The sequence below is a fragment of the Mitosporidium daphniae genome, assembly GCF_000760515.2.
Source record: "Mitosporidium daphniae strain UGP3 chromosome Unknown contig-88, whole genome shotgun sequence".
Taxonomy (NCBI): domain Eukaryota; kingdom Fungi; phylum Microsporidia; genus Mitosporidium; species Mitosporidium daphniae.
Genome location: NW_013546134.1, coordinates 1 through 20,235, shown reverse-complemented (window position 1 = coordinate 20,235; position 20,235 = coordinate 1). Strand labels below are relative to the sequence as shown.

At 42.0% G+C, this 20,235-nt stretch overlaps 9 protein-coding genes across 9 annotated transcripts; 3 read left to right on the top strand and 6 right to left on the bottom strand.

Annotated features, from left to right (window-relative positions):
* Nucleotides 1–847: 847 nt before the first annotated feature.
* Nucleotides 848–1,606, bottom strand: DI09_88p90 (uncharacterized protein; the record flags this gene model as incomplete). Its single annotated transcript, XM_013381109.1, has 4 exons — nucleotides 848–1,134; nucleotides 1,165–1,316; nucleotides 1,346–1,461; nucleotides 1,493–1,606. The coding sequence occupies 4 exons, from the start codon at nucleotides 1,604–1,606 to the stop codon at nucleotides 848–850; spliced, it is 669 nt and encodes a 222-aa protein (XP_013236563.1).
* A 2,260-nt stretch (nucleotides 1,607–3,866) lies between these two features.
* DI09_88p80 (uncharacterized protein) lies at nucleotides 3,867–5,955 on the bottom strand (the record flags this gene model as incomplete). Its single annotated transcript, XM_013381108.1, has 2 exons — nucleotides 3,867–4,223; nucleotides 4,249–5,955. The coding sequence occupies 2 exons, from the start codon at nucleotides 5,953–5,955 to the stop codon at nucleotides 3,867–3,869; spliced, it is 2,064 nt and encodes a 687-aa protein (XP_013236562.1).
* Nucleotides 5,956–6,116: 161 nt separating this feature from the next.
* On the top strand, nucleotides 6,117–7,854 carry DI09_88p70 (uncharacterized protein; the record flags this gene model as incomplete). Its single annotated transcript, XM_013381107.1, has 3 exons — nucleotides 6,117–6,597; nucleotides 6,944–7,218; nucleotides 7,273–7,854. The coding sequence occupies 3 exons, from the start codon at nucleotides 6,117–6,119 to the stop codon at nucleotides 7,852–7,854; spliced, it is 1,338 nt and encodes a 445-aa protein (XP_013236561.1).
* Nucleotides 7,855–9,104: 1,250 nt separating this feature from the next.
* Nucleotides 9,105–10,171, bottom strand: DI09_88p60 (uncharacterized protein; the record flags this gene model as incomplete). Its single annotated transcript, XM_013381106.1, has 3 exons — nucleotides 9,105–9,767; nucleotides 9,824–9,914; nucleotides 9,945–10,171. 3 exons carry the CDS (start codon nucleotides 10,169–10,171, stop codon nucleotides 9,105–9,107), a joined length of 981 nt encoding a protein of 326 aa, XP_013236560.1.
* A 180-nt stretch (nucleotides 10,172–10,351) lies between these two features.
* DI09_88p50 (uncharacterized protein) lies at nucleotides 10,352–10,918 on the top strand (the record flags this gene model as incomplete). Its single annotated transcript, XM_013381105.1, has 1 exon — nucleotides 10,352–10,918. The coding sequence occupies one exon, from the start codon at nucleotides 10,352–10,354 to the stop codon at nucleotides 10,916–10,918; it is 567 nt and encodes a 188-aa protein (XP_013236559.1).
* Nucleotides 10,919–11,095: 177 nt separating this feature from the next.
* DI09_88p40 (membrin) lies at nucleotides 11,096–11,425 on the top strand (the record flags this gene model as incomplete). The annotated part of the gene is made up of 1 exon (XM_013381104.1): nucleotides 11,096–11,425. One exon carries the CDS (start codon nucleotides 11,096–11,098, stop codon nucleotides 11,423–11,425), a length of 330 nt encoding a protein of 109 aa, XP_013236558.1.
* A 25-nt stretch (nucleotides 11,426–11,450) lies between these two features.
* Nucleotides 11,451–12,375, bottom strand: DI09_88p30 (cytosolic Fe-S cluster assembly factor NubP2; the record flags this gene model as incomplete). The annotated part of the gene is made up of 4 exons (XM_013381103.1): nucleotides 11,451–11,750; nucleotides 11,779–11,936; nucleotides 12,020–12,135; nucleotides 12,158–12,375. The coding sequence occupies 4 exons, from the start codon at nucleotides 12,373–12,375 to the stop codon at nucleotides 11,451–11,453; spliced, it is 792 nt and encodes a 263-aa protein (XP_013236557.1).
* A 151-nt stretch (nucleotides 12,376–12,526) lies between these two features.
* DI09_88p20 (uncharacterized protein) lies at nucleotides 12,527–15,756 on the bottom strand (the record flags this gene model as incomplete). Its single annotated transcript, XM_013381102.1, has 2 exons — nucleotides 12,527–12,667; nucleotides 12,691–15,756. 2 exons carry the CDS (start codon nucleotides 15,754–15,756, stop codon nucleotides 12,527–12,529), a joined length of 3,207 nt encoding a protein of 1,068 aa, XP_013236556.1.
* A 626-nt stretch (nucleotides 15,757–16,382) lies between these two features.
* On the bottom strand, nucleotides 16,383–18,896 carry DI09_88p10 (GATA-4/5/6 transcription factor; the record flags this gene model as incomplete). Its single annotated transcript, XM_013381101.1, has 1 exon — nucleotides 16,383–18,896. The coding sequence occupies one exon, from the start codon at nucleotides 18,894–18,896 to the stop codon at nucleotides 16,383–16,385; it is 2,514 nt and encodes an 837-aa protein (XP_013236555.1).
* Between the last annotated feature and the right edge of the window lie 1,339 nt (nucleotides 18,897–20,235).

Genomic DNA, 20,235 nt, shown 5'->3' with positions numbered 1-20,235 from the left:
AGTTGATCTTGTTGAGACAGTTGATCTTGTTGAGACAGTTGATCTTGTTGAGGCAGTTGATCTTGTGGAGGTACTGCATTTTCTGGAAGTAGTACAGTTACTTTAAAAGTCGGAACTTGAGTTTGTGAACCATTTTTTGGCTGAATTACTTCTTCAAGTTGTAGGGAAGGGATAGCGAGAATAGCAATAAAAGCTACGAGAAATAGAAGGGTTCCAATCTTCATTTTGGTGGAAAGTTTGCTGAAAAGGTTTCTAGAGCTTTATAGACTGTTTTGCACCGAAAATTTTGCATCCAATCGGAATATTAAATTCAATACTTGTCCAAATGGTCTATTAAACTCCGAAAATTAATCACCAGGTCATCCTACTTGTGTTTGCATTTGGCCGAGTAATTCTTTAGCTTCAAAATGCTTTAAAGGATTGAAATAGATCTATCAAACATAAATGCACAATCTCTTATCGGGATAACCAGCTATATTAGCTCGGAGACGGCTGGTGCAAGATGCGTCGACCTAACTTACTAACAAAACAACGACCTATAATAGTGTTGAAATCGATAACAGCAACAGATGATAATTATCTATGTGTTTATATTCAAAAGTTAATAACAGAAATAAGCAGCAGCCATCAGAACTAAGGGCTGTTATAATTTTATCATATAACATTTACTAACCATATGTCGGGATGTCTTACAGCGCTTTGTTTATTTATGCATTCTCACCGTGTTTTATGCAAAATAAAACAGCAGTCTCAACTTCAAGCGTTAACATAGCCCTCACTTGGGCCTTAATTTTGAGATTCCTTCTGGAAAAGTTTTGGGTACCGCTCTTATTGGCATATAAGCTTTTTATTCCTCTTTAGGCTTTGCATCGTCGGCGGATGTCGACTCTTTTTCATTGGCAGGATTTTTGTCCTTTCCATTGTTTGATTCGATTTTTTCTAAAGAGCCTGTCGTTGTATTTAGCTGCTGAGCCTCTTCGAATTTGATCTTAAATGTTTGAGCAATTTCAGGCGTTCCAAATCTAATTGCAAGGAGCTCTGCATTTGGCTCGCCGTCGGAGACGTCGGCAGGGGTGCTCCAAACCCATGACCTATCCGATCCAACATTGGGGACTAGCTTCATTTGGGGCAATACTAAAATAAGGATAAAAGGCTAAGTGGTACTATAATGATTAGCACATATTTTTAGCGTTTGATCTCTTCGCATCAAGACTCTTATTTTTCCAGTTGATGAATGCTGTAGGAGCTTAACATCGCCGGTTCCTCGTTCCTTCCACTGGGAGGTTGGCTTGTCATATCTGAACAGCTTTGCGCGGCTATTTCGTCATGATTTGAAATTGCTTACGATTTGTATAAAACGGTCTCTTCCTCTTCAAGGGATTTGGTTTCGATGATTTCCAACTTCACAACAGGTTCAAAGTGGACATCGATAGACTCCTCAACTTCCCCATCTTCGTTCTCCTAAAGGATATTGGAAAAAGTAAGTCCAAACATTTGCATCTTTGGATGGATTATTTTCAGGCAAATTGCCTTCCGGTGCGGGGGCAAGAGAATGTTTCGATTCTGGAGTTTGAGCCAGCCAATCCTCTTTGGCCGATGATGACATTTTAAATTTTAACTTTATAAATTTTAAGTTGAATTGCTGAGGGTAAGATAGAAACCATTTATTGACCATGTCCCAACCATGCCCCCGAAGTAGTTGATGAGCGAGCACTTTTGTGCGTCTGCTGTGATGCTGGCAGAAATTCTGGTCCTATTAAAACGATAAAAAGGATATTCTAAATTACAAGGCCCTTTGCAATGGAAAATCTTTTTGATGAAATTGCAAAGTAATATGTTGCCTTTCGATGCATCGGTGTACTGAATGACGACAAAAAGAGGATTGCAGCAATTTCAGCAGTGACTGCAGAGACAATTTGCGGACAAACAAACTAGATGTTACAATGTATTACCATGCATACGTCGTTCGATACGCGAAGAATTGTCGAGATGGCATCAACCAAAAGATTTTTTTGCAATAGGTAGTATAAATGCCTAGAATAAATCAAATACCATTTGATCATGGAATGGTTTGTTTGAAAAGATAAATATGTCGATTGTAGGACTTCAAATGTCCTATCATCTTCAGATAGTTCAACCCCGCTAGCAATTTCAGAAAGCAAGTACATCTCCTAAAGTGGTCAAAACAGTTGGACAAACCGAGGCCGAAAGATATAAAAGAGAGGACTTTTGGAGGTTAAAATCTTTTTTTATGCTGTCATAGCATGACATTGCTAAAGAAAACAATCTCAACATGAAAGAGCGATCTCCAAGTCTTTTCATCACAAGCTCTGGTCTAATGGGATAGGCGAAAAGCAATAATTACCGTGTTGACTCGTTATCATAATTTATAGAATGGCTAACACTACTGTTGCTGGCATTGTTAGTGGCATTAATCACAGAATCAGATAGGGAAAATATTTTTTTGGATGCAGAAAATAGCCGAGAGGCCAGCGTTCTCCGAAATCCAGAAACCTGCAGTGAAAAAACGGAAATACCTCTATATTCATTTGAGATATTGAATTCAAAAGACAAGGAACTATTTGCTCACTCAAGATTTTTGCATAAACAATTTCTAGGTCTGTTTCTAATCTACTAATTTCAATGGTTTCATTGTCGTTGGGGCGCCTTGTTTTAGAAAAATCCTCGGCTGACAATGCAGATGGCGTTTCTGCGGAATCCGCCACGCTCTTTTCAGATAAGATGATGCATTTCGTGAAAAGCGCAAGTTCCGTCGTATCATAAGGCATTCCATTCAAAGTGGAAGAAATGAAATTAAAGATTTCAGCCTTCAAATTGAGGACTTGAAAATCAAAAGCCACTTTAAGGTCACTTTCGGCCAAAAATAGAAGTACTACATGCAACATAAACATGAACACTGTTACTTCCTACGGGAAAACTAAAAAAAGATTCTTTAGAGACGATCCTTCTCTGTGCTGTATTTACATAAACATCAGAAACCCATGGGAGATTATTGACTATGACACAATAAGCAAAGATAAATACGCACTTGACAAAGCTTCTTGCTCAACTGAATATTCGGATGTCAAGTGTCCCTCCAACGACTCTTTGAAGATGGAATCTAGCCAGGCTTTTTTTTCGCTATTCATATGCACAAAATTTTGAAACGTCAGGAACGACGCTTCAATAGAATCAATGTTGACCATCGATTTTGGGGTGATTGGATCCCTCATGCTGACTGAAACCTTGTATGATAAAGTAAACACTACAAACCTGGCTTTTGCAGGATCACTCTTTTCGAGAATAAAGCATCAAGTTTTTCCGGAAGATTTCTGCGCACATTTTCGGAAAAATGGCATAAAACAAATGGGGTAAGCCCTTCGTTTAATGACATATTTGATGGTGATTGTAAAAATTTAAACATAGCCTAAATTTTATAAAATGGCAAGATATTCGCTCAAGTCCATGCCCGTGTAAAAAGGTGCCCATCATTACTGCTATTTTATACGATTTAATATCTAATTTATGCAATGTAGCTTGAGAACAATATACCCTCCGATTTTGGAACAATTTGAATTCATATATTGTTTCGGGCCTGGCATGGTGCGCACCCAACCTTGAAATGAAATTTTAAAGTTTGAAAAGACCCAGCCCTAATGTGAACACAAAATCGAACCCCAACCCTAGTCCTAAATTGGTCATATTTGGTTATTGGTGCAATAGAAGCAATTTTCGCAGACACATACAGCGCGTTAGGTATCTAGCTGATATTGTGCATGCCTTTCAACACGGAAATATGATTCCTAATAATTTAGAAGACGCCCAATCCAATTATATTTAAATATCCTTTTATGTTCTGTTGAATTTTAGTTGTGACAATATAAAGATTGTGCATCAAAAACGCTCAAGCGACTTTCGGTTGTGCCTGCGCCCACGCCTATGGAAGGATGGCTTGCCTTGTTGCAACTGGATCCACGTAGTGAATTTGGAATTATGGCACCATTTTTCTCTAATAATTCGATTATCTGATCTTTGCTCATCGTCTCTTGTTCTAGCAACGCAGCAGCAAGGGTATGTAAATGCCCGATGTTTTTTGTTAAAATTAGCCTCGCCCTTTGCTGTGACTCTTCAAGTATTCTTCTGGTTTCAGAATCAATTGCCATTTTGAGGTCTTCGCCCAATCGGTCATATTCATAGTCAGAGGTAATCGCTAATGGGCCAATCTAAACATAAGCTTTTGAAGAATACCTTTTCGGACATGCCGTACTTGCTGACCATAGCCCTTGCAACTTTTGTAGCGTTGGAAAAATCAGAAGATGCCCCAGTAGTTACATTTTCGCTTCCAAAAATGAGCTCTTCGGCCATGCGGCCGCCCATACTCACGTCCAAATTAGACAAAAGCTCTGCTTTGCTCAAAGAGAGCTGGTCACCATCCGGAAGTTGAGATACGAGCCCAAGGCTCTGGCCTCGTGGCATAATCGTGGCCTTGTGAATTGGCAGTGCATATGGAGTCCAAAGTGCAATGATAGCATGTCCTCCTTCATGATATGCCGTAAGGCGCCTGATTTTCTCTTCAATGACGGCAGATCTGCGCTCTTGCCCCATCAGCATTTCATCCTTTGCCGCTTCTAGGATGGACATAGATATCGAAGAATGGCCTTGCTTTGAAGCCAGAATCTTTGCCTGGTTGACCATTTTAGAAAGATCTGCTCCTGAGAATCCAGGTGTTCCCCGGGCAAGTACACTGACATCCACCTTGCTCTGCTCATCAGTGGGCACATCTTTCAAGTATAAGTTTAGAATTTGCATTCGACCCCTGACATCCGGTAAAGGGACATATACGTGCCTATCAAAACGCCCAGGCCGAAGAAGGGCTTTGTCTAATGTTTCTGGGAAATTCGTTGCCCCAATTACAATGACGCCTTTTGCCTCTGTGAAGCCATCTAACTCCACTAGGAGCTGATTAAGTGACATTCTGGCATGTTGGGGATCCCTTGGATTCCGCTTCGATCCAATTGCATCAATTTCGTCAATAAAAATTATTGCAGGGGCCTGTTCTTTGGCATTTTCAAACATTTGACGAATGCGAAGTGAGCCCATCCCAACAAACAACTCATCAAATTCAGCCCCAGAGGCATAAATAAAGGGAACGTTTGCCTCACCAGCAACTGCGCGAGCAAGTAATGTTTTTCCGGTTCCTGGAGGCCCAACCAGTAAAACCCCTTTGGGTAAATGCGCACCTAGTTTGTTGAAACGCTCTGGATTTTTTAGGAAAGCAACGATTTCTTCAAGTTCTTCTTTCGCTTCATCGCAGCCTTGAACATCGGAAAAAGTGACAGCTTTCCCAGTTGAATCCTGCTTGAAAAATTGATGGACCTTCATGGACATTCCGGCAAACTTTTGGTTGTTAGAGTAGGAAAAAATCAAGTACCCAACTGCTCCAATTAGCGCCATATTTGAGAGAATGGAAAATAAACGTCTAAAAATTCCACCACGATTCCTATTTCCAGCGAATGGGCCTATGGGCTTCACCACCAAGGGAAAATCTTTCGTTCCCAATTTAAAATTGATTGCTGATAATGGCGAGGAGAGAGGAAACGCAGGTTGTGACCTGCGTGTTGATTTTGGCTTATTCAATTTTTCAGTGGACTTTTTGTCTGATGGTGCAGTCGCGGGAGACTTTATCTCTTGCTTTCTCTCGATCAAAGGAGAAAGTCTATTCAGGTTTCCCGTTTGGGACAGCGCTGAAAGATAAAAATTTGTACATGTAGAATTTTGGGCATATTTCTTTGACTCGTATCTCTGGATAACGCGGTTAGGATCGACGTTCAATAAGAGCTTATAAGCATATGCCTGTTTGTCCGGATCTCTTGGAAACGAATTGGCAACCAATTCTGCCTTTAAAGCACTATTTTTTGATAGAAAAGAAAATATTGAAAGATTTCTTGCTTCCATTGTGAATATCTTGCCTTTTCGCAGAGGCGAGGGACACGAGGAAAGTCTGAACCATAATATAGACATAAAATGGAAAATTTAATTAATCTGCCTAAAGTAGGTAACATAATTTCGGGCACTTTGTAGGGTAAAATTTAAAATTTACAATCCGGCCCTCAAATATGTCCATTGCTTCCGATTCCGCTATTAAGCTATCTCAAAATGCAGAGTTCCTTATCGAAAGCAACAAGGCCTGTGAATCTTATTTATTGCAGGCAATTTCGGAATATCCTGTTGATGAAGTCTGTTTATTGCCATTTTTATTTGCAATTTTCCCTCTTGGCTTTGACTGTGGGATTTTCTCTATTCATATGAAGGGGCTATTTTTGGCTTCTTTTGAAAAATATTTATCCTCATTTACAAGTGAAAAGTCCATCTTTGGTGCCATACTTTGTGAGAGGTTATCCGGATTGCTGGTCGCATTGATTGGGTCGGATTTCATAATCCAATATTGCAATAAGACGTATGCTTGTGGCTGCCATTTTTATTTATTTAGATTGGAAGCTTTTGCGCCTTCTCTTTGCTCTTTTTCGCAGAATACCCGTGGAATCAGTAGTCGTCTATCCACGCTGAGACTTAGTATTCCTTTTGAGGACTTTGAAGGTAAGATTTTTTCATAATTTCAGACTCCTACAGGTTTATTTCTTCAAAAAGCAAGCGAGACCTAATCTTGTTCCGCAATAAGCAGAAGATTAGGGATCTATTCTATGAGCGAGTGATGGATAAATTTGAAAAGCCCGTGATTCACTCTGCCCCGTGCAATTCCTTTATTTTGGAAACCGATGACCCCACCTGTTTCGATGTAACTGCTTTTAACTAAAAACTTAGCTTTTTGATTTGTGGTCTTGCGTTGAGCCCGAAAATATTTTTTGGTTTGCCAAGCTATTTGTAAAGCAATATTTAATCTCGTCCATTAAGGATTTTTTTCCTCGGCTAAATAGCAAGGAAGAGGCAAGTAGTTTATCTGCGTCGGCAGAAAAGCTTCAGAAACTAGAAAAAAGATTCACAGATTCGCCCTCAAGTTCTTTTCTTATCAGCGAACTCTTTTTAAAGTCGATCGGCACAATCGAGTCATTTGCCTTTTGGTCGGCGGTCGAGGAAAACATAACTATTGAATGCTCAAATTTGGCGGGTAGCCTTATTCGCCCCAACGTCTCGGATCCTGCTCTTATTTTGGATGGTGAATGGCAGGTCAATTTAGCCCAAGCTTTTCTTCTTGGAAAGGTATTGCACTTTCAGCAAACTTATTCCTAGCTTCTAAATTCTTTTTACAAAAAGAAATTTCAATACTATACGCCCACGGTCACTGCGCTCTCGTTGTCACCCTTTGAAAAGATGCTTGCGATTGAAAATGGCAGGATTTTCAATTCCACACCAGCCAATCTTTTCGGTGGCGGTGCGTTTATAGTATCGTTTTTTCGGGGATTCATGGAACATTTCGAATATTCTTGCTGCATTGACTCTGTTGTTGGCTTTCTACCTAAATTTCGGACATTTCTGTTAAATTCATTGATCAGCTCGACGCAACTCTCCGTGATTATATTGTTTTGGGTTGATGATTTCTTTAAGCTTCTTAAATTGAAAATTCCCAGCCAAGATCAAAAACACCATCCTCAACCTCTGCAAACACCAATAATCGAGTCTTCGCTTCTTGTATGGGGTCCGAACTTTATTTTGTTTGAAATTCCCAGTTCAAGACAACTGTTTACGGAGCTAAGAAACTCTGCTCTACCAACATTAGTTCACTTGCCTACCGATGTGGCAGCCACATCGCCGGGCATCAATGTTAGGCCGTCCAGAGTTGTTACCCCGGTAGTCGACTCATCCATTATGACGGTAGGATTTCTTTTTGATCGCTAGAAAGCTTCGTATTGTACAGTCCAGCAGTCTTTAAGGGAGTGGTTTTTGTGGAGATACCCCAAGCTTAAAGAAATTCTTCAATTTTCGCTCAAGATCCTCCCGGACATTATTTTTCAAGAAATTCTCCCACTTCCCCTGGATATCAAATCAGACAAAAAACAACTTCAAAAGTTTTTGAAAACAGTATGCGCTATCAAACTTACCGTTTAGTTTGTCGCGTCCAAAGTAAATGCTCTATTGTCGGCATTCATAAACCAAGGTTTAAAGTTCAAATTTTTATGTTAAGAAAGCTCGCCATCTATTTTTGAATATTCAAAAATCGTGTTTTTGGAGCAACTTATGTCGGCTCTCATGTCAAGACCAGAATTAAAAGAGTTATCTGATTCGAGTCCAAGTATCGACAGCACCATTGCAGGTTCTACATTTTGTGCTCCGCTTGCTACACAAGAAGCACATGACGTGTCCACAATTGCCAATCTTTCCAAGAATTAGGGGCTTTTGCGGTGAACTTTGGACATTGCAGATGCAATTCAAGACGGTATTTCTGGACCATAATATGGAATGTAGCGTTGCAACAAAATAGCCAATCGAATCTGTAAAGGTTGTCCATATAAGCTGCCTATTGAGTACTTCGTATGTACTTGTTCCCTGCAGCGATAGTCCATTATTGGCTTTCATTTGCATCCCCAAGAAGTCAGCTTCGAGAATTGCCCCCATTGGCTTGATCGGCGAAAAAAGAAGGAATGAGATTTTAAATAAAAATGAAGATATCCTTAACAGCCTTCTAATTGAGGAACGGAAGAGCATTGGAAGTAGGTATTTTATCGAGATAAAAGCGAGCATCTTTGATCTGCCCACCTGCTGGCCATCTTTGTCTCCCCAGTGTAGAGAAAATAGCTGCTGACCCAGACTTGCGTTTGAAGATAAGAGGGAAATAGATTGCATAACCGTGAAAATGGCTGGGATCGCGTATTTTTCAAGCTTGTCAATCCAGGAAATCTACACATTACATCAACAAGCACAAACGTCAAAATGAGAAAAAGGCTCCTTAATGATGGTGCGAATGATTTTGCTATATTGCAGATCCATCTCTATTGCATCCAATTGATCAACGGCCAGTGGGGTAGGCGGGGATAGAAGATATTGCTTGACATATTTCCAAAGGCTATACTCCCGAAACAGCTCCACATTGGTGATGGCAGACATAAAATAAATTAATGGGCGCAAATCAATTGATCAATGTTTAATTGTTAATTAAACGCGACCGCGTTCAACAGCTTAGCTTCTGTTGAAGGTGTTCCCTGATCCCCGTCGGTGGTCTGCAAATTAGGTGAAATAAACATACCATCCCGATACTCATCTAATTGCCTCAATGTGCGGATATCTTCGTCTTGATCTTCGCCGAGATCTTCGTCCTGCTCTTGTTCTGGACCTGCATTTTGGGCATTTTGAGTGCCAGTTATTATATTTCCGATTTCCATTTCTTTTTTGATGAATTCTGACATCGTCATTGTCGGTAGGTTATGCGAAGCAGTAAAAACTTTCGATTTAATCTGCTCTCTTGAGGGTATCTTGTGTACAAACATTGGCCTAGCATAAGTTTCTGATTGGGTGCTTTCATGGGCTAGCAATTGTATCTCCTGATCCAGCATTGTTTGTCGAGAATATAGAAAGACCTGTAAATAATGAAGCCATGTGATAGCAAGATCATCCTCGTCAAGGTTTACGGGGATTTCCCCTCCAAGCCTTTCAAGGAGAAGCGAGGTTTTCTTATGAAGAAACATCCGCATATTTCGTTGCTGCACGGCTTTTCGAACCTTTGTTCGGGCCTCCCCATCCTCGTTAGATAAACACCCATTTTCTTTATAAATGTACTCAATTTCTTCCAATAGCAGGCCAAGATTATCTACATACTTGAAGAAGGTTTCCGAATATTTCTACGACAAATATGCACGGTGTCGACAATTACCTTTGAAGCTTGCAGTACATCCCTTCTTGCAAAGCCGTCTGCGCAAATATTTTCAAAGAGGACGGCCAAATATGCCGGAATGCATAACAGCCTATTTTCAGAATAACAATGGCTGGCTTACATCAACGCATTCTCACCGTCGCTTGGTTTTGAATCCGCGCACAAATTGATTCTAACCTTGACCCATAGGGCTTCAAGAGATTTACAAATGTCAACTGTGTCAGTTGACATGGAAACCCCCTTATTAACAAACAGTGCCTTAAAATTATTGTCGTTGAAAATAGCCGAATGAATGCGATTGAATTCGGAGTAGAGAGACGATAAATTTTCGTCAAAAAGGTCAGACATTAAAATTTGCCACAACTCGGGATGCAAAATACGATCGTAAATTTTAAAACAATTCAATTATATTTTTGATCCCAAATGATGCAAATCAGTTTATTGTTTGTTTATGTTTCCATGGAGTCTTTTATCGAATACAAATGATCTGAGATAAATACTCCTCAGACCCAAGCAAAGTTATCCCAAATGAAGGCCATTACATTTGCTACCACTGCTGCCGGACTTCTCCTTGCAAGCCCAATTTTTGCTGATGATTTCAGAATGACCAACCCAGTCCAATTACAAGATGTAAAATATGTTACCGTCGAACCGGCGCCAGTAACCGTGTTTGTTGACAATCCTAAACCAGTCATTCTTACCGTGGCTGCAATGGAAGTTGTTACCGTCACTGCACAGCCGGTTCCAACACATTCTGCAACCGAAATGCCGATAATTCGTCCTACCTCCATGGAGACCGTGCACCCGACAGTTTATCCCACATCCACAGAAACTGTGCCATACACAACAATGTCAGAGTCCACCAGCTCAAGCAAAAGCAGCGCTTCGTCAAAGCCAGGAACCACTTTAAATCTTCCCATCACCACCACTATTGATGGAATTTCCACTTCTTTCATGAGCCAAATTAGCACCTATTTGAATACAGCAAGCAAGCCAAGCTTAAATACAGTTGATACGCCGGATGAAAACTCTGCTTATTCTCTGGTCACTGGAACTGTTCTTTTTATCCCAGCTTTGATCCTAGCTTTACTTTAAATCAAGAACACCCCCTCCCCGTAATAAATAGAATTTTAACCACAATTTTGTATGCACTTCCGGCACCAATGGGGGTTGCCGTTGATAAATTTAATGTTCCTGTAAATTCGCGATTTTTAGAGTCTGCAAATTCACGATTTTTAGAGCCTGTAAAGTTAAACATCCTGCCGTTCAAATATGAGCACATTTACTACTCCCTTAGTTGACGGCAATCAGAAATCCCATCATCAAAAGCCTGTGCGCGTGGGCGATAGATTGGCTCACATGGGACAGGCCCTTGATGACCATTTAGAAGCCGGAACACTAACACTTGCGGCACTCAAGAAACAGCGATCTGTATTGAAAGGGGCACGTTCTCGCGCATTGGACATGGCAAGTTCGCTTGGTGTATCGCAAACTCTTATTCGATGGATCGACCTCAGGGCAAAGCAAGACAGTGTACTATTTTATTCTGGGATTATCTTTTCCATTGCGCTTTTGGTGTTCTTGTATATTTATTTCCTGTAAATACTGGTTTATAATAAAGCTTCTGTTATAAGCATGATGCTATTGCCTCTACTTGCTCTACGACGCTTGAACTTATGAATTTGGTAATAAAAGAATGCGAAGAAGACGTTTGTAGAGATTTGGGGTCCAATGGAATGCTTCCAAGGAAAGGAACGCCGTAGTGGCTAGCGAGAGATGAGACGCCTTCCCCGCTCCCAAATACTGACGTACAAGTCCCACAATGCTCACAAATGACATCCCTCATATTTTCGACGAGCCCAATGCATGCGATATTGGCTAGCTTGCAAAACTCCAGCTCCTTTTGGACATCCGAAAGAGACGCAAACTAGCACAATTTTGAGAAAGCTGCCTACCTGAGGGGTTGAGATAACAATGGCGCCCAAAAACCTAGCATCATCTGCCAAGAGTTGGGCAAGAGTGATATGCTCATCCGATGTTCCCGGTGGGGTATCAATAATAAGGAAATCACAGTCTCCCCAAGCGACTCCGGTGAACATTTGTTTCAACATCGCTAAAAGTCAGCAATTAAAGGAAATAAAATGGAACGCAATGGTTATATTTCCAGGGGTTGGGCTGACATACACTGTCACAAACCTGTCTTTTTGGGGCCCCGCCAAACGATAGCATCAGAAGAGTTAGAAAGCAAATAGCCTATTGAAATCACACGGATAGATCCATTTTCAATCTCCTCACATGGGAGGGGAATCCAGCTACAAAAATTAGCTAGAAAACAGAGTACCCCTGTTGAGATTGCAAAATGGGTCTGTTATTTTGGGGAAATAGGCCTGGAAGCGATGGGCCACATAAATCGGCATCCAGTATTCCGATCTAGGATCAGCAACTCTTAATACTTTTTTCCCCTGCTTGAGCGATAGCACTGCAGCTAGAGCTGCACAAAAAGTGCTTTTGCCCACTCCACCTTTGCCCGACAGAACGAGTAAAATTTTCATAAACAAGTCGAAAAAATTACACCATAAAATTAGCTACTGCATTTTCCGTAGTTTACATGTCTATATTTGCTAAACGGGCCAACTTCCACATGCAACCATTTTGATGGCGCGTGACGCAGTCCCGCATGTGTAATTTTTGTTCTCCAAAAAGTCACCTAGTATCTTGAGGAAGGCAATCAAGACTCTCCAGCAAAGCAAGCAGCCCTTTTGTGATCGATTCGGTGGTCACATTTTGGCCAATCTTGAGCCTCATCTGTGGAGTCCATTGTGATATTTTGCGGACATTTGTAATCTAAAAGTTATGAAAAAAAGTACCTTTTCAACGATTAATGGTTTGAATGGCCCAATCCAACATGACAACAGCTCTTTGACGCCAGTTTGAGAATTTAGGTCGATAAATTTCGTCAGAAGTGGCAGTTTGTATATGCAAGATAGCACGTCCCCAGAGTCTAGTTGATCAAAAAATTCCATCACCAGCGTGTTAAGAGGTAAAGATATCAGGCTAGTGTTTGATGATATATATGGGGTATGTAGAGCACCGGCGACAAGAATGCTTAGTAGGGGTGAAATTCGATCTGCTGCCTTGGCAGCAGCATGATGGTCACCTCCGATGATAAATAAAGTGGCTGCAAATGCATGTTCGTGCTTTGACATGCAAGCAAATGCATTCTTCAAAGCCACCTGCCTAACGGCAATATGCCCGTTATGATCCGGATTTGAAGGTTCAAATGAGTCATAGATTTTACAAAGCTTGGTGGAAAACGATGAGGTCGCTCCACATGTGCGCCATAGCGATGACAATAGCTTTGGCTTTTTAGCCGCGATGAAGAATAAGTTAACAAGAGGCGAACTTGGGTCATTTTGGTCGATAGACAGAAGATGCTTTCCTAACATCAAAGCCTCTTCCCCAAATGCTTGAGTATTTGCGGGCGAGTTTAAATAATACAAAAGTGGGAGCTTGCATGCAAGATAAGAAGCCCAGTTAAGCTTGTGCCCCACTAGTTTGATAAGCACAGGCAATAGTTTGAAGACATGATCTGACCTACTTCCAATGGCCACATAGTCCATTGCTGATAGAGTATCGGCAAATTTTTTGAAAAGACATACAGCACAGGCCCAGGCAAGAAAATTTTTTCCGCTCTCATCAATTTCAGATATCTCGGATTTTATTTTTCTACAAATCGATATCCATTTTAACAAAGTATTCGATAATATTCTATTCTCTTCAGCTGCATCTAGGAATGGTTCATCCTTACTATACATGCTCCAATGATCAGTGTCGATATCATTTTCAATGTCTGGATACTCATCATTTTCATCGTCATTGGTATTTTCAAAATGAAACGAATCAAAGTTGTGAGTGGCTTCCTCAAAAAGAGTATCATATTTGGAGCCATTTTGATCCGCCAAAAGCAAAGATTCCGCGTGAAAGCGTTGATGGCTGGAACTGGTTGCAATAATTGCAATCGGTGGGATGAACGATTTGACCATCTTAGACAGGGGCAATAGAAAGGCTTCGTAATACTCCTTAAAAGAGCTAAACATAGAATGCCAGCCGACAATTTCACAAATGTCCCAGCTTTCTTCTATTTCCAGTGCAGTATCATCAGTACAATCGATTCGTTTTAGTTGAAGCAAAGGGGACTTACTAGCATAAGCACCATGATCAGAAAAAGATAAAGGAACTTCATTTTCGAAATTTACAATAAAAGTGGATGGGATTTTTGCACGATGGGTTAATAATATTCTAGCTGAAGACACCACTTTGTTCTCAGCATGCAATGGCGAATTGAGCAAAAGAAGAGAATCAAAATTAGAATAAAACAAAAGATCATCCGCTGATTTTGGAAGGACATAACCATTGTAGGTCAAAGTCAAGATGTCGAACCTCCAAAACACATCGAAGTCCAATCGCGCAGATGTAAGTGTGATTGCAGTCAAAGGACTTGTTGCTATTGTCTTTATAGGTAATGCCTTCATATCATACGAACAAGGCCAATTGATTTTGTATCTTTGCGTTTCAACGCCATCACGTGTGAGAACAATGGCACTCATGAAATCCATATCGCAAAATAGACCTATTCGAAAACCAAACCTTGGAAAGGGAACTATCGCACCGTATTTTTGCCATGGAATGGGCGGAGAAAAGCAAGAAAACTGGTCATCATCAAAATGGGACTGCACCAGTAGGGAGCCATCCTTTTCGATCATTAAAAACATGGAGGAATCTTTATCGACAAGCAATAACACCTCTCCATGGTACAGACCTATGTACTGGATCGAATCAGAAACCAAAACATTGATTTTAGACAAAAACGCGTAGCAAGTCTTGTCATAAACAACGATCGAGTCTGATGCAATGACCCAGAGAAATTTTGATTCACTGAAAGAACCAACGAGATGATTAGAACCAAACTCAAACAGAAAAATCCAACCGTTGTCCCAAACCAAAAGCGAGTTTCTGCCATCCACCAGCGTTTTAAGTGCACAAAATAACTGATTTTCGCCTTTGGTGAAAAAGTATTTGAACTGAGCATCTGCATGGAGAGCATTGTTTGTGCTGTTGAGCAAGTCAGACCAAGCTAAGAAAAGCTGTGGAACAATTTTGGAGCGTTCAGAGGTAGGCATTTGGCTTTCCTTAAATTGAAGCTGCGCAAGGAAAAGTTTGCGATCATCTACAAATGAAATCAGCGTAAAGATCATATTAGAATCTGCTTGGTAAAAGGCATAATTTGATATTGCGCCATATATTGAGTCACAAAAATATTGTGGGAATTCAATGGTATTGGTCGCAGCAAGGTATGCTTGAGAAGAATACGTTGACTCGTCGGCCTGATGTGAAGAAACAGTGATTCTCCACGATGAAATTGTGATTGAATTGGCATTCTTTTTTTCTTCACCCCTAACAAGAAAGATCTCAAAATTTCCGGCGGCTTCATTTGTAGTACAGGATACGAACAAGGGCGACCACAAGAAAAAATCTCTTATCAAAGTTGGAGGAGAAGCCTGAACAGTATCAAGAACAGCTATTAGCAGTAAGTTACATCTTAAAGATGGAGCATACGAAAGAGCCCATATCCACGTGGAGCCGTTTGCCAAGTTTGCATAGATGAGATTTTCGTTGATAAAGGATGCCCACAGTATTGCCGAAGGGTGTGTGAAGGTAATTGGATCTTGATATCTCAAAGAGGGATCTGCCAAATTGAGGATTGAAAAACTTGACGACAACAGGGAAAACAGGAGCAAATGATCAGCAAAAAGCCGCAAATGAAAGCGGCCCTGTGTTTGGGATGGTAAAACTGTGGCTCGGTGCCCATTGAGAGTGTTGGAGCTCCAAGTAGCATCTGATAGCATCAACTTGTCTGCTTGCCTATGAAGCATTGCGATTTTGAGACCCTCATCGAGGCTTGCAATTTCCAAGGCCAGCGTGTCGGTTGATGGCAGACAAAAGGTCCCGATATTTTTCAATGTCGAATTTGCAAGGCAAAATGCTTCTGCATTACCAAACGCATCAATGGCTACGATCTACATATGAAATCAAACGGCATACCTTATTGAGACTTGAGCTAATCAAAAGAGGCACATGGCGAATATCAATTCTACATACATTCTGATGATTTGGCGGGCACTTTTTGTAAAAAATGGCTGGAACGTCAGCCTCCAGCCAGGCGGCAAAAAAGCCCCCAGCGTCCGAAATTAGGACAGATCGGCCTACAGGCATGAGATGGAAATATGAGCAATTTGAAATTTCTATTGACTAATTTAATTTAAAAATTCATTTTCTCCAATTATACTGATTGGGGACTTGCTTTATTCTACCATAATCAATGTGATCATAATGCTCATCATTGGCATCATTGGCATAATCAGCAAAATCGGGTCAAAATAGTTATTCTTTTGATAGCATATTGCCTACATACAATCTAAAGCATTTGTCTAATAAGTCTATTAATGGTTGGAGGTATTCAGGGCAGAACGCCACCATGAATATGTACAAAATTATCAATTCAGCAAGAGGCGGGATTTCCCACAACAGACTCTTCTATGTCGGCGGCAGCAAAACCTACCCCGCCTCTTTCAAAGTGATGGATCTTTGCTGCAGCAGCGGCGGCGGCCACGGCGGCAAGCACACTCGGGTCCTCTTCCCGTGTAAAAAGCTCTTGGGCATCAAGCATTTGCTCGGCAAGTGCAGAAACGGCGGCCTCATCTTCCGGACTCATGGCATGCGCCGCCAGCATCATGTGGTGGCCATGGTTTGAAGCTTGGTTAGAATTTACAGAATTAGCCCCATTAGCCGGCGCTGAAGAATCATCTCCAACAAGATCTTCAGCATGATTTTCTGGGGGTGACTGAAGATGGGCATGTTGGTGAAATTCTGCCCTGTTTCCAACATTTTCATCTTCAGCGCCTAAAAGCAATCCGGACGATGAAGACGAAGATGAGGAAGATTGGCTGCATGTTCCATCTCCGCCAAGTGGAGTTGCTGCTCCGGACGCGAGCCACGCCGACTGCTGCTGGTGGTGAAGCGATGATTGCGCTTGATGGTGCTGGTAGTGCTGATATGCTGGCGATGATGAGCTATTCATTCCAGAGCCCGCGTTGGACATGTTTGCAATGTTAGCCCCTCCGTTCATTATTTCTGCATCATATCCGCCTGTGGATAGCCATCCCGTATTGGGCAACGATGGTCTGTATTGGCGATGCTGCTTGAAATAGAGACCGCATGCATTGCAAAGTGATTGTCCATTGGAGCCACGGCGCCAGAGCGGCGTTTCAGTAGTATTACAATGGCCACATCTGGTTGCCTCGAGAAATGCATTTCGCTGCACCTTAACAGAGCCGTCGTCCAATACACAAAATGGTCTCGGCTTGTTGTGGAGCTTTTGATAGAGGCCACAGGCATTACATAGCAGTTGTTTACCTGTGGGGCAACGACGCCACGATGGCGTCGATGTGCATCCGCAATTTGAGCATATTTTGATGCTCGCTGTAGAGGCGGCGGAGCCTGCTGAATGGTGATGTGCAACAGAAATCATTGGATGATGCGCCATAGGATGGATGGCTGAAGAATTTTGCGGATGATATCCATTTATCATCTGATGCTGGGGGTGTTGTTGCGTAACTATTGCACCACGTGAAGATCCAAAATACTGACTTTGGGCTGCAGAGAATTGGCTAGCCCCATAATGCTGCTGTGGTACGCCCACCATTTGGGAACTTGGAGATGCCCCTCCAGCACCCATATAAAACGAATATGGCATATGATGGAGGTTAAAGAGTGAGGATGTACTGCTGGATGATGCTGGTTGGTGCTGCACGCCGTGAACGCCTGCTCCTACTGATGGGTTCTCCATCATCATCATATTTTCTTTCGAAGGAATGATCGAGGAAGAGGCTGGAGACGAAGTGAAGCTCATACTTCCAGAATTTGGGGGAGTGCTGATACCAGAAGAGGAGGAGGAGGAAGAAGATGCTGCTGATTCTGTCGAAGAACGAAAATGCGGATAATGAGCGTGTTGACCATTGGAAGAAAATCCCATCCCGAGCATTTCTTGTTGTGCTTGAGGAGAAACATTTTTAGCGATGGTTGGAGAATTTGAAGTTGGCGATGAAGATGTCGATCCGTTATTGACTTTGGACCCTGAAGAGGTCGATGTAGGGGATTCCATCGTAGCCTGAGCTTGCCGTCCACCGGCGTAATACATGAGGGAGTCCTGAGGAAACCCCGACCCACTGTACATCATAAGTCGTTGGGCTTGCTCTTCTTTTACTTGCGCTTGAAGCTGCTGGTGGTACAATGCATACAAATATTGCGCCTGTTGCTCATGTGTGAATGCGAGAGGACTATATCCAGCGGTGGTGCCCGAATGTGAGGATGCAGTCCCCATTGGTGGGGCGGCATTTGAGGGCCCAAGTCGCGGGGCATCAATTCCGGCTCCACTGTTGGGTGACTTTTGATAGTAGTTTGCAAAGCGTTGGTAATTCTGCGCTCCTATGCCACCATTTGAAATGGTCGTTTCTGGAGAAAAGGAGTAATGGATATTTGGGGTAGAATAAGTTCTATGGTACGTAAGAGAGGGAGAGGCGCTCTCATTATTGGCCATCATTCTAGTACTATCAAGTCCTCTGCCGCCATTCTGCGGTGAGAGATATCCAGTGTCCTGATGGGGAAGATGCCAATATTTTCCCTCTTCTTCCGTTGAGGCAGAAGTATCCATCATCATCATTGTTGAAGGTGGGACATCTTCTGTTGATGATCGATAGGCGGGCATCATTGGGCTGTGACTTCCTGCGCTAGACGTGCCCCCAGAACAACCGGCTGAAGAGGGTGGTGTTATAGTGGAAAGCGTTGCTGCTTTTGATGAGTGGGTCTGCAAGGCCGCCGCTGTGGAAATACACAGCGCCACATTCCCAGAACCGGTTACCTGACTCGCATTTGCCATGTTTGGTGACATTGCATTTGTTGTGGGCCCTTTAATTGCTGAAGAAGGAGATGGAATTGATGCCTTTGAAAGCATCATTTGTACTGATAAGAGGGGAAACGGTGTACTCTATTAAGCAGTATTTTTTCCTGAACAGATGCTCTTGATGAATGGGAATGCACTACCGTCCGGAACTGATCCTTTAAATTGAATAGATTACCCGCGAAGTGACCTTTAAATTTACTACTGATTAAATGATAGATCGCAAGGTGCGATTGGGCCGGCCTGGGCAGATCAGAATGATTATCTGATGATTTAATTTAATTTAAACTTAAAATTTAATTCGGAATTTGCGTTTTCTTCAGTTATCATGACGAATCACTTACAATGGTGAGCGCATGTATGTCGGGGCGCACGGGGGCAAGCACTTCATTAACCAGCCTGATACATGCATGCATTTAGTGATTTGTGTGTGTACCTGTGTTGCTTGATCAGCGAGAGATCTTTGAAGACCGGGGATTCCACTTTGATCTACATATAATTAGCACGGAGGCCAAGATGGGGTACTGCAAACTTTGAGCCGCAGGCATCGCCAAAATCGTCAATTTTCTACAATGCATTACACCAAGCTACGCTTACCAGCGAAATCACAGGCGCCAAGCTCTTGGCGCCCAAAAGCAATTCTCGTATCTTCGACTCCATTCGGATACAGGGGCCAATGTTCATTAAAATCTTCCCCTGGAAAATTTAAAACTAAATTGGGCCCAAATCACATTGTAAATACCAGTCTCCATACACTGATCTAATTGTGCACGCGTGCTGGCCATCATGTAGTATTAGTTAGTTCTAAAGCGCGCAGGTGGCAACCATTTAATTCTGGCCATAATAGCAGGGGTCAAAGTTTCGTGTCATTTGGCTAGCATGGAGAGACAATTTTTTTGGAATTTTTGCGATGGACGATGATGAGCTTTATTGCGTCCATGCACAGCTTACTTCGCTCCCGCCTCTACGCCCGACACTAAAGGAACGATCCTCTCTAATTTTATAGGTTATTAATGCAAGGCAAAATCGCTTAACTGCCTTCGATTCGGTCGTCACCTGTTGCCCGAACGTTATTGAGCTTTCACTGTACGACAACAGAATACATGTGCTTCCAGAGGCCCTGTCCTCCCTCGCCAATTTGCAGTATGGAGAGCTTTTAATTCGACAGGTTTCTCGACTTGTCGTTCAATAACTTGAAAAATGAATCGATGCGGGAATTCCCACCTTCATTATCGGTGCTGTATTTGGCATCAAATTTGCTGACAAAAATACCACATACGCTTCTTAATTTGGCCTCTTTGCGTGTTCTTGAGCTTGGTGCCAACAATATAACGGTATGCAAGCTTTTTACATGTCCAGGAAATTTCCTCGCTTGATTCATTTTTCAAGTTATTGA